Below are 13,621 nucleotides of genomic sequence, written 5' to 3'. Positions count from 1 at the left end.
TGTAGGTTCAAAATGGTGCTCAGAAATTAGTTATCATCAGCAACACTGAGATAGCAAATTGCCCGCAACGCTGATCTTCAAATGCTTAAAACTCATGTCTTAACTGCATTTACTAAATCAAACTATTAAATCTACAATGGGAAATCATATTATAGTCAGACAGTGCTATCAAATGTGAAAATGAAATTCTTAGATGTTTATTGGGGGCTAGGCAACATCTAACAGAATTAACTAAACATTGCTTTAAGGAAGTAACAAATACATCATGACTTTTAAAAAGTAGCTAGAAACATTTTTTAAAATACAGCATGCTGCAGAAAAGAGATTCTGCTTGGCTAGACTGGTTCCGTTGGTTAAGCATCGTCCCATGCACCAAAAGGTTGCCAGTTTGATTCCTGGTCATAGCACCACACTGTCTAATTATATTTATGTCCTACTGTGTCACCTGTGGTGTCCCAGACCACACCAGCTCGAGTGGCAGGAGTACACTCACAGAGCAAGGAAAGCAAGCAGCAAAGGTAACAACACTCTACCGATGGACACCCCAATTACAAAGGAAGCTATACGAAGCCCCAAACAAGAAAGGAATGTAAGATGCATCCAGGGCAAAGGAGGCATTTAGTCTAGAGACCTCAAAAGGAGAGGAGGCGGGACAATGGTAGATTTTAAGATCTTCTGTCCCTTACCTTAGAAACTGAGTGGGAGGTATCCCCAGCTACAACTACAGGTAGCAGAACAGCCTAGGAGGTAGAACGGGGGCCGCAGGGTGTTCAGTAGATAGAGCTCAGCGAAGAAGAGACAGGAAGGTATTTGGAAACCCGAGTCATCTGACCATTTGGATAAGCCTGCCAACAGGCAGCAGAGCCCGAAACCTGGCAGGAAGCCTGGCAGGTATAATACCACGCCCACTTCTAGCAACTAAAAAACCAGGCATGTTACCAGAATAGAATCTCAGGAAAAGAATAAAGTAGAAATCCAGTTAATAGGCCCAGGGTAGAATCTTGGAAACAAAGCAGAGCCCTATTACCTAAACTAAAACCAAAAGGCAGGTGCCAACAGATAACAACGATGTCGTGATGCTATAGAACGTACTAAACCTGCTTAAATAATTACTGCCCCATCTTCCAAAGTGAAACAGAAATCTGGCCATGCCATAGAAATCTGAATTTTTAAAAAATATACACACCTTGCCCCCCCCCACCCACACACACAAAGTGATTGATGCATGCTAAAACTTGAACCTTACTGATTTAGGCTTCAGGTGATACTCAGCCACGGGTAGGAGCCCAAATTAGTAAGTGACCATTAAAAGGCCCTTGTTGAGGAATGGTAGATTTGAGGACCAATGTAGGCCTGATGTAACATCACCCAGTTTAAAGTCCTAGTCTCCTAAGAATGGAAAAGCCTTCGAGGGCCTTCTATCGCAACTCCCAAGCAACACAGCAGTCCCCTCCGACACACCTTCTGGAAGGAGGCAATGTACAACAATGGTTAGTGCAGGCTCTGGAGCCAGGGTTGAATCCCATCTCGACTACTTATTCAGTTTCCTTACCTGCATTTTTTAAATTCTCTAGGCCTCGATTTCTTATCTGAACACAAAATAGAATAGTAGTTCCCATCTCAAAGTGTTGATATTGAAATAAAATGACAAAGTAAAATGCCCAGAAAATATTAATCATTATTATTACCTTACCACTGTTCAAATGCTTCCAGTGAAAGGGATCTTACTAGTCCCTTACGCAACCTACAACACATTTTTAATGGGGGGAAAAGGCACGCGTTTTCAGTTTAAATTTTCCAAAAATCTTACATCTGGACCCGATGGAACGCAGAACTAGATAACCAAAAGTCATCTGTGGAAGGAGCCTCAATTGCTTTCTCCATCGATTCTGACTGGTTTGGACCCAATAACAAAATACCGTATAAAAGGCAAGAGAAAAGAAAACAACACTGGCCCCCTTGTTCACTGTTCTCTGGTTAGAGGTATACTTTAGTGTGCAGTGAAAGACAAACGAAAAACACTTTCTAAATAGCTTCCTTGTGTACCAATTTCTAGACCTACCACAGATATCATTTTTCCCCCAAAGCAATGTAAGAATATATTCCTCAAACTCATATAAATATGAAATACTTTTTTAAAGTGTTCCAAGTGCACAGTATTTGGTAAAGAACTTTAGTTGTATTTAATTGTATTGTTTTGTTACCATAAAAAAGAACATAAGTGCTCATTTGCTAATAGAGTGGATTGCGACAACCCTTGTTTTCTTGTCCTTTATTATTGATTTTAGAGAGATGGGAGAAGGGAGAGAGAAACACCAATTTGTTGTCGCACATATTTATGCATTCAGTGGTTGCTTCTTGCATGTGCCCTGACCGGGGATGGAACCCGCAACCCTGGCGTATCAGGACGATGCTCTAGCTAACCGGGCCAGGACAACTCTTGTTAATGGAAGCAAGAGAACAAAGATTCTATACTGGGTAGTTGGTACCCTTCTAAGGACATGGAATGAACGCTAAGAGCTATTTCTCCTTTAAAGTTTTGGTCTTGCTAGAACTTTAAATTGTTGTTAAGTGCCCCAAAGTACATCAACCAATATGAAACATGCCCCGTTCCACACGCTTTGTTCAGAAAAGCCTGCAATGTAGCAAGTACTCAGACTCAATGGGCAGCTCGCCGGTATGATCGGTTTCAAAGATCCCTCTGACTAAATTTTAATCCTGGATTTATTTCTACCCATCACCTAACGTATTATCAAGTGCCTTTTCCATGGCCCAGCCACTCTAACAAATTTAAAACTATTTTAAAAATTGACATAAACAAGACACTAGACAGGTAAACCTGTTAAACTCATGTATGCAGGGTGCATCTACACTGTACTCCAAAAAAAAATAATCCTTTTTCAAAGTAGCCATTTGGGATGACCTGAATTACTCCGTTCATTAGCCTGGTAAACAGATGTACTGCAAATACGCGGATCTAAGTGTTTTTAGCACTAGCCATATTAAGATTGCAAACTCCTATGTAGTCAAAATGTTTTATCAAACTCATTTTTAATTCATTTAAATGAAAAAAGGTGTACACACTGCCTCCATATCTGAGCTTCAATATTTCTTCTGAGGTTATTTCTTTAAAATGAATCCTGATCCCGGCCGGCGTGATTCAGCAGTTGAACATCGACCTAGGATCCAGGAGATCGAGGTTCGATTCCCAGTCAGGGCATATACCCGGGTTGCAGGCTAGATCCCCAGCAGGGGGCATGCAGGAGGCAGCCAATCAATGACTCTTATCATTGATGTTTCTCTCTCTCTCTCTCTTTCTCCCCCCCTCTCCGAAATTAATAAAAATATATTTTTTGAAAATGCATCCTGAGATTCCACGAGTTGAGACTAAAGTTCTGTTATATTCATTCTCTCAAATTGTACATAATGGGCCATAATTGTCAAAAAGAAATAAGAAACTCTGAAAAGTCTTCATTTACTTCAAGCCCATCCCTATTATTACAACAATACTACAAATAATATTTCGGTTTAAAGGAAGAACAGATCCTGATTATGGGGTTGTTTACACAAACTATAAATAGACTTGTACACCAAAGGGGGGGGGACAATTTTCTGTGTAAAAATATTTTTTAAAAGAATGTTTTTAAAAAGTGGGGGCCCTGGCCTGGTAGCTCAGTTGGTTACAGTATGGTCCAAATACACCAAGCTTGGGGGTTCAATCACCCAGTCAGGGCACATACAAGAATCAACCAATGAATGCATAACTGAGTGGAACAACAAATTGATGTTTTCCTCTCTCTCTCTCTCTCTCCCTTCCACTCTCTCTGAAAAGCAATGGAAAAAATATCCTCCAGTGAGAATTAAAACAAAAACAAAAAAGTTGCCTCTGAAAAGAAAAACAGACGTTCTCAAAGGAAAGGAAGGGATCTAACAGATTTTTGTGTTGGGGAATATTTAAATCTTGAAAATATTATGGAAGGGGAGAAAAAGCTTAAACACGAATCAGAAAATGAAGAAAATAAATGTGGCCCTGGCAGGGTAGCTCAGTTGGTTAGAGCACCGTCCTGATAGGCCAAGGTTACAGGTTCCATCCCTGCTAAGAGCACGTGCGGGAACCAACCAATGAATGAATAAATATGTGGAACAACAAACTGATATCTCTCTCTCCCTAAAATCAATCAATAAATGTTAAAATTTAAAAGCTCCCCAATTTTAGATACCTGAGAAGGTTATTGGGGGGAAAAGTGGGAAATGAAAAGCTCATCGTGTACTTTTATTCCATTATCCAATTTCTAGAACGCAATTGAAAACGTTATCGTTGAAAGGCAGATATCTTCTTTCAACACCAAATGCCTTATTTTAAGGTCACTTATTTCTATATTACTTATTTTTTAAATGTTTAAACTTTGTATTTCTGTAATCAGAAGAAAGATGACCCTTTTCCTTTTTAAGTACTGTGAGCTGTTTACCGTCACTGAAGGTAACTTTCAATCCCTTAGTTGTAAAGCAGCAACTTCTCTGTAAGCTCCCTCACGGGTTCCAGGTGACACCCAACTCCCAAATCACTCAGCAAAACAAAACAAGGTCCCAGAGTACAAAGCAGTGAAAAAGTTCTCTCTTCCTCTCATAACACTTAAAGTGTTCCTATCCTCTGTGAAATCGCAGAATTGCCTTTACACACATAAGATGTTATTTCTGACAATAAACGAATCGTAAAATCCACTTAAAAGGAACAACTTGGATGCCCACCCTCAATTTTGTATAAAATGTAATTTCCATCAACAGAAGCCTACCAAACGGTGACTTTAAAAAATAATGACATTAAAAATACGAGGAATCGGAGATCCAGACATCTGGACGTTTATTTGAATATTTTTTCTCATCTGTTACTAACACAGGAAAATGATTATAATATGCTTGATACCAAATTTGTTCTCCGCCCAATTCAGAACAGTTGTATGGGTGTCACGGTAAGAAAATCTCATGACATTAAGGAAAATAGGGAGGAGAAAAAAAAAAAAAAACAGGGCGAGGAACCACAGAGGTGCGGCGACTCCGACGACAGCAGGCACTGGGCTTGGGCAGAGAAATGCCGCACGAAGCCATTCCCCCGCCCGAGGAGGCGATCTGACAGCGGCGCCCCCGCCGCCACCCCCGCGCCTTACAGAAAAGCCCGTCGCGGCCAGAAAGGCGGGCGAGGGCACCCGGCACGGGCGCAGCGCACCCAGCTCCTGGGCCAGTTCGAAGTTCGAAAAACCCAGGCTCCGTGGAAATAAAAAGCACTGCGTGTGCGTGCGCGCTGAGCGCACCCTCTCTGGGTAGGGGCGACCGAGAGAGGCATATGCAGACATCAACTCGGTCAAAACATACGGCGCGCACCCACCCCCTCGCCCCACGCGCGACCCTGAGCGCGGGCCAGCACCCCAAGGTCCAGGCTGCGGGGGGAGACCCGTCCGCACCGGCCCAGGCCAGGGCGCAGGGGCACAGGGGCTCATTCCGGGCGGGTGGAGATGCAAAGATGCTCCCCAGCATCCCAGCTGGCGGAGCGCGGGGCGCAGCGCAGGACCCGGCCGGGCGGCCCCGGGAAGGTCGGCGCGGCCGCGCACACCCCTCACCTGGCAGAAGCACCTCTGCGCCGCCGTCTCCGCGGGCTGCTGTCCGCCGTGGCCCGCGCGGGGGAGCAGCCACACGGCGCCCAGGAGGCCGAGCAGGAAGCCCCAGCGGTGGCCCATAGCCTCTCTCGCCGCCCGTCAGCCGGCGCCCCGGAGAACCCAGCCCTGGAGAGCAGGCCGCGCGCCCGCAGATGAAGCCCGCGCGGGCGGGCCCCCGCGGCGCCCCGCCTCCCGGCCGCCTCCCAGGCCCGCCCTCGGCTCGCCGGCCTCTCAGCGGCCGCCACCTCCCCGCCGAGCTGCGGACGTGCCGAGGCGCCCGCGCCGGCCGCTCGGGGCTCGGGGCGCCGGGCCTGTTTCCTGCCTCGCGCGTGAAGCTGACGAACGAACCCGCTTCCCGGACCCGCCCGCCGGGCCTCCGCGCGCCCCCGCCTCCCTGACGTCGGGAGCGTGGAGACGAGGCCCGGCCGCCAGCCCGCAGCCCCCGCGCCGCCGGCGGAGCCCCTCCCGCCCCGGCGCAGGGAGCGAGGCCCGCGCCCGGCTCCCCCGGGCCCCGCCCCGCGCGCTCTCCCGGCCAATCCTCCCGCGTCTCTGCGCGAGGAAATCGAGCCGCTCGAAGTACGTGTCCCGCGTGTCCCTGGCAGTCTTACAGCTGAAAGGGATGTTCGCGACCGCAGACCCAGAGCTGTATGAGAATGCAGATTTTCTCGGAGTCACATCAAAAGCGCACAAAGGAACAGATGCAATTCATGTTAATGATTTCTTTTACCCAACATGTGCAAAATATTTAATTATTCATAAAATATTGTACATGTTTTTCTTTGAAATCGGGTGTGTATTTTATAGGAACTAGCCACATTTCACAGTCAAATGTGGCTCTGTCTGGGACAGCGAAGGGGGAGACGAAACACGCCCAGGGAGGTGAGGTGACCTGAGCCAGGACTGAGAGCTGGGTAGTGAGTAGAACCAGGTCCTCTGATTCCCAGCCAGTGGACTAGTGTATCAGCTTTTCGTGGTGCTTTTAAGGTGAACATTTTAAGGTGAAACTGAAAAGCTTCCCAACATCTTGCACATTAAAAGTTCGAGTATTTCAAAAAAATTTTTTTTTGGTAAGCCTTTTTTTTTTTTTTAAGCCATCATTTAATGAAGTAGCTTAAGATATGGTAGGCCCCAAATAGGTATTTCTCCTATTTTCTAGCTGAGAAAAATAGGCATAGAAAGTTTATGTACATTATTCAGAATTCACATGGTATGGTAAAGGTGAGAGTCAAATTTGGATATTTCTTTCTTAAACCCCATAGCCTATGCTCTGTCCATCACTGCCAAGCAGACTGACATGTATTTCTATTTAATAAAGCCATCAACCGTCTGTGAGCCTGGCTCACAGATGTGAGAAGCTGTGATTCTAATATCTCCAGCATGCGCTATGTAGGTTCATGTTCATACAGTCTCCCTCTTTACCTGCAAAGTTCTTTTTCATTATGCATGTATACAGATCCTATTTCTCTCTCTAGGCCCTATGGGCCAGACCCAGCTCAAACTCTCTCTGCTATGTGGTTTTCCTGGTTTCCTCCTCTCCCACTTTCAGTCTCTAAAGGAATTTCAGTTCAATAAATTACCTCTATGCCAGGCTGAGCTTGACATTAGACACAGAAAGATGTACAAGGCCCAGTCCCTGCATGTGGAGGGACGCTCCATGGAACTTAGTGTGTAATCTTTCATGAAATTTTCTACTTCATGTTTCTACCACTGAAGGTAATCTCTTTAAACTCCTTAAACCTGATTATGACTCAAACATGCCTGGTGATATCCAGAGATCTTAACAAGGAGCTTCCCTGCACTTGTTTGTTGAATGAATGAATATTTTTCATGTGGCCACAGTGTCAATATCTGAAGATTAGGCAATCAAAATGAGAGACACAGTGTGAAAAAGGAAACCAAGTGAGTGAAGGCTACAGTTGCAGAAGGAAGCAACCTGAACACGAGTCAGCTCTGGATTTCACCCTGATGCAAGAGCCTGTAATTTGGAAGAGTTTGAAAGTGCTATTGTCCCAGGATGGAAGTTCTGTTCCAGGAGACTCAAACTCTTTCCCAGAACAAATTTCTAGAAAACTGACAATCAGAAACAATCACCATATAAGACAGCTTTCTTTTACTTTATTGTCTTTTTTTAGCTTTATTGAGATATAATTGACAATTAAGATTGTAAGTTATTTAAAGTGTACAGTGTGGTGATTTAATATAGATAGACTTTGTGAAAGGATTCCCCCCCATGGAGTTAATTAACACAGCCATCATCTCACGTAATTTAAACTTTCCCCCCATTGGTGAGAACATTTAAGTTCACCTCTCTTAGCAAGTTTCAGTTACACAGTACAATGTTATCAACTATAGTCACACATTACACATTAGCTCCTCAGACCTTATTTATCTTATAATTGAAACTTTGTACCCTTTTACCAACCTCTCCCTATTTCTCCCACACACATACCCCTAGCCTCTGGAAACCAGGTTTCTACTCTCTGTTTCTGTAAGTTCTACTTTTTTAAAATTATCAGTCCACATACAAGTGATATGCAGTATTTGTCTTTCTCGGCCTGGCTTATTCACTTAGCATATTGCACTCAAGTCCCCCCCGCCCCCATTGCTGTAGCAAAGAGCAGAGTTTCCTCCCTCCTCGTGGCGGAATAATAGTCCATTGCATATGTACCGCAGCTTCTTCGTCCATTTCCCCACTGCCGGACGCTTAGGTAGTTTCCATACTTTGGCAACAGTGAATAATGCTGCAATGGACATGGGAGTGCAGGTACCTCTTAGGGATCATGGCTTCATTTTCTTTGGCTATATACCCAGAAGTGGGATTGCCAGGCCTTACTTCATTTTCTTTATCATTATAATTTTTCCTTTCAGGTTTATAAAAGATTTTAGAATGTACAAAGTACAGTTTGTACAAGCTGTATAACTATCACTGGCATTTCCCTGAGAATCCTTCAAATTGGACCTTTGTGTGAGCTTACTTCAACTGTGCCTGCTCTGGCAACCACCTCACCTTGCCTGTGTTAGAGCCCATGAAATAGCTGATTAGTCATTCAATTACTAATTAAGGAGCACCCACAGGGTACATAGTTCAACCTTTTTATTTCTCCAAGTCCAGCCTCCCATCTATTATAACTTTGCCAAACAACATTAAATCTTTCAGAGATGAGCAAGGTTACAACTTTGTTATCCTAATACTAGTCACTGTAACAATAACATGACTTAGATTTAATGTACACAGCATTTCTTGATGGAATTCTGATTACTGTGCAAATAACAGCTATTTCTTTTTTTTTTTTTTTTTTAATGGCCAAAGCTGGAAATAGCTTGAAATGAGACATGAAGATTTTTGTGGGAAGCTTTCCACTACCTAAACATTCTCTGGCATTGAATAGACTGGGTGGAAATAATTTAAAGAAAAAAAGTTGGTCAAGGAAAAGGAATATTATGACACACAAGAGGAAGAAAGATTAAGTAAAAATCTGAGCCCTGCTGCGTGGCTCAGTAGTTGAGCATTAACCCCTGAACCAAGAGATCATGGTTCAATTCTCCGTCAGGGCACATGCCCGGGGGCGTGGGCTCTATCCCCGGTAGGAGCGTGCAGGAGGCAGCCGATTGATGATTCTCTCTCATCATTGATGTTTCTATCTCTCTCCCTCTCCCTTCCTCTCTCTGAAATCAATAAAAACATTTTTTAAAAGTCTGAAAGTTTGGTGCTGATATTTGATTAGATCTACTAGTTTAATTAATAGTTATTAAATGTAAATACACACATGGTACATTGCTATACTTTTCTCTCAAGATGCTTGAGATCGTCTGAATTGGAAAGACATGACACTTAAGGTCTCTCTTCACCATTTTTTTTTTGTAAGTACAAATAATATATTTTATTTCATCCCTGAAAACAACAACAACAAAACAAAAATGTCCACATCTAGTAAGAAAGACAGAACAATTATTCCACACTTCGCCTGGCAATGGTCTATAATAAATTTTTTCACGTAGAGTATTCACCCTCTTTACTTACAGGATGTTCCTGAAAAAGCAAGCTATGTATAGTAACTGACTTCACTTCTTAATTTCCCATTCACACCTTCATCGACTGCACAATCTGGTTTTCAACTCCACCCTCCTGAAGCTGCTCTTTACCTGACCTGTTGCCAGGTCTAATGACCATTTTTCATGACATCATGCAATCTCTGCTGGACTTTGACAATGTGGATTCCTCCATCCTTCAGTTACGTTTCCTATGTACCAAACACTTGATTCTCCTTGTATTTCTCCTGGGTAGTATTTTACTGTCTCTTTCACAAGCTTTCCCCCAGCCCACCTCTAAGGTGGGAGTGTTCCCCGGGATTCTAGTCTTTGTTCAGTGCTCTCCTTCACTTATATTCTCCTTGGTTTTAAATACCCCATGATTTTAAATACCTCCTCTATGCTGATGACTCCCAAATCATTTTTCCAGTTCCTATAGCTCCCTTGAGCTTCAAAATCCAATGGCCTATTGGACACATTTCTGGTTTTCTCAGAAATGTTTGGTTACACCACCCTCCATATCTAGACACCTAGAAGCAGGAAGCCACCCTCAGTTTCTCCCTGTCTTCCACCTAGTTATGCCAGTTCTGTCTTCTATTTATCCTTTCCTTTCCATCTTTGTGACCAAGGACATAGTTTCAGCCCATATTGTGGCTCACCTGATTTACTGCCACATTTCCTTAACTGATCACCCAGCTTATAGGCTTGGACCCCTCAAAAAACGGCCTCCACACTAGCCTGTTTTCTCAAAACTGTAAATCTGACCATGTCATACCTCTGTTTAAAATCTTCAGTGCTCATGATGGTCTAAGGGATAAATTTAAGATTCTCAGCATGATATTCAAGGTCCCCATGATCTGGCCCCACCTACTTCCAGCTTCATCTCCAACACCTCTCTGACTATAAGTCAGTGAACTGTTAACAATTTCCTCTGTAGACTGTGTTTCCAGCCTCCACATCTTTGCTCAACCTGTTTCCTCTCCTGAAATGTTTTCTCCCCTGTCCCACACCCATCACCTTTACTTCACTTGGCTCCCTCCCTAACCCCTCCTCTGTGGTTGCATTAGGTTCCTCCTCTTTGGTTCCATAAGGTCATGTAATTGTGCTTACCACGTAGAATGAACTATATGTTTACAAATAGGTTTTCCCCACTCAACAGATGGGTAGGGAACTTGCCTCGGTAGTCTCAGGTTCCTCAGCACTTAGCATTATGTATGTGCTTCACAAGATGACTTCTGAATGAATTAATGAGTGTACAAATAAATTATCTAACTAACAAAGTTGGAGAGATAATAACAGCATGAGATATCACAGGGCAATGTGTGATTATGACTCAAACAAACTCTATAAGCTCAGAGTCAAAGCCATCATTTTGGGCAGGAGTAATTGTGGATGGGGGATAGAACACAATAGGATTGGAACTGACAAGAGAAATTCACAAAAAATATGGATGTGGGAAAATGGATGACAAAGTAAGGGCTCAACTAGCAGCTGATTCAGTAAAAAAATGAAAGAAAGTTATCTAAAATTCATTTAGAAAGTATTTTAAGATCAGGATTATTCATTCAGTCAAGAAACAAGAGTGGCTACAACCCAGGGACTATACTTAGCACAATTCCAGGGAGAGGGGAGAGAGTGAGTTCCAAAATGAAGCCCTTCCATGTTGAACATTAAAACTCTTCTCCCGCCTCCTGCAGCCCAGCCCCCTGCTGGGGATTGAGCCCACAACCCGGGTATATGTCCTAACCAGGAATCAAACCTCGATCTCTTGGATCCTAGGTCAATGCTCAACCACTAAGCCATGCCCAGCTGGGCTAGGCTCCACTTCTTAAAGTGGGAAATATCAAAAAATTGTGTATGTATTTTAAAACCACAACACCTATCAATGTTAAATTATAGGTAAATAGGAGACTATCCTTAAAAAATTTTTTGAAGATTGAAATCTATTTCATCACTGTTTGTTATGATATCCCTTTTAAAGACCACCCCTCCAAAACAAGTTAGCCCTGCTTTCTCACATCTCATTCTTTTCTACTCTGTGATATTGTAAGTTCCTTGAGTACCGACAACATTTCTTAGTCTTTCTGTATCTCTGCTTACCTATCGTGGTGTCTGATACACTCACATATTTGATCATTCAGTAATTTATATATATAACCATCTTCTGGGGATACAGTAATAAGCAAGAAATAGTCACAGTTCTTGTTTTCCTGGAATTTATAGTCTACTGAGAGGGAAAGACACTAACCATTTGATCATACTTACGAAAGTATAATTACAAATTGAACTACATTTTCTGATGGAGAGGAATACAGTCTTACAGGCACATGTGAAAAAGGAACAGGGCTGTTCTGGTGCAGGCCTGGAGAAAACAGACAGTTTCCTCTGACGTTGGAATTTTGCCAGATGGGTGAGTAAAAGAACACGGGTCAAGGGAGTTAAAAATACTGGTGCGTTATGTTGAAATAACACATTAGAATGTGCTCATAAATAGTGATTGAACTGAACAACCCAGCTGTCTTTTTTTCTCTGCCTCATCCTCTCTTCTTTACTTCTTGATGTCAGAGGTGTTACATTTTGGTGTGGATGGACTCGTTTGACCAGAATGTCTGCAGCTGGGTGGGGGAGGGACTACTCCAGCTCAATCCATTTTCCGAGTTTATTGTCTGCTGCAATTCCTACTTATAGTTAGAAAAACAGAATAGAATATTCACACAACATACATAAGATGTTTTTCCTAATAAATTTGAAGACATCGTTTATGTGAGTTTGGTAACTTAATTCACATACATTTTACACTTTATATGTATCGATATGATATACCTATTTAAACTCAAACATTCAGGGCCAGTGGATAAGATCAGATCAAATGGACTCTGTTTGGGGAATGTGGCTGATTCTATTGGAACAACAATAAAGTCTCCCCAGGAACAAGGCTGGGAAAGGTACAACAATAAGGACCTGTACCACAAAAATTGAGGTGATCACTACCTGTAAAATAAATAATTTAAAATAACATTACTGAATGCTTACTATGTGCCAGATGTTATGTTAATAGCTATAGGCACACTATCTTATTTCATACTCATGACATCCCTATGAGATAGAACAATTAATTATTTTGCTCATTTTACAGAGTATTGAAAGATTAAGTAATTTGTCCAAAAGCACAGAAATCTGAAAGACAGTTCTATCAGACTTCAAATTCCTGACTCAGTCTACTTCACATCTTTATCTTGTGCCCCACATCTCGGCAAACCACCCCTTTCCGTTCTCACTGACCTCCTTTCTTTTTCTAGAAATGAGCCAAGCTCTCTTCACCTCAGGATCTTTGCACTTGCTGTGTCCTCTGTTTGGAAGGTTCTCCAGTTTGTTGCACAACTGGGTCCTTATTTCAGGTATCTGTTCTAAATTAGTTCTCCTCACCTTGCTCTGTAACATTACCATGTTTTGTTTCCATTACAGTATAGCATTTATTACACACTGAAATTAATTTTTTTCATCTCCCCACCAGATTGTACCCTTAGTACCTCTTTCACTGAATGAATAAATGAATGAAATAGCCTACTGACTCTGTACCTGGTGGTCCTGGATAGTAGTACTATTATACAGATAGGCCATCGAAGCTGTATGTAGAGCCTGCACATTCCCTACTTCACCCTCCTCTCAGTTTATTACAAAATCTTCTGTGGTTCCAGGAGGGCAGTGACTTAAGAATACCGAGGTCTCTTGGAACGCCCAGGATAACAGCACCCTGCTTTATCCATCCCGGCCAGCAGGGGGCAGTGTAACGGAGGCCTCCTTTGGGGCATGCCGACGCCCTAGGGCCTTGGTGAAAGGAGAAGAGGCGGGGCCAACATAAGGGGCGGAGCCACACACGACCCCGCCCTCTCAGGGAGGCCGTCCTCCCTCGCCCCGCCCCTTGCCCCGCCCGGGCGGCC

General features: G+C 43.2%; 1 protein-coding gene across 2 annotated transcripts in view; it reads right to left on the bottom strand.

Moving 5' to 3' along the window:
• ERO1A (endoplasmic reticulum oxidoreductase 1 alpha) overlaps window positions 1-5,747 on the bottom strand; it is a 34,523-nt gene extending 28,776 nt beyond the window's left edge. For both annotated transcript variants that reach the window (XM_087820463.1, XM_087820472.1), the window contains exon 1: window positions 5,616-5,747. In XM_087820463.1, the coding sequence (XP_087676589.1) occupies window positions 5,616-5,732 (117 nt within the window). In that variant the 5' untranslated portion in view covers window positions 5,733-5,747. The remainder of the gene's footprint in view (window positions 1-5,615) is intronic.
• Between the last annotated feature and the right edge of the window lie 7,874 nt (window positions 5,748-13,621).

This window comes from Miniopterus natalensis, chromosome 1 (assembly GCF_054644295.1).
Source record: "Miniopterus natalensis isolate mMinNat1 chromosome 1, mMinNat1.hap1, whole genome shotgun sequence".
NCBI lineage: Eukaryota > Metazoa > Chordata > Mammalia > Chiroptera > Miniopteridae > Miniopterus > Miniopterus natalensis.
Note: the sequence above shows the minus strand (reverse complement) of the source record. Positions and strands in the feature narration are given on the sequence as shown.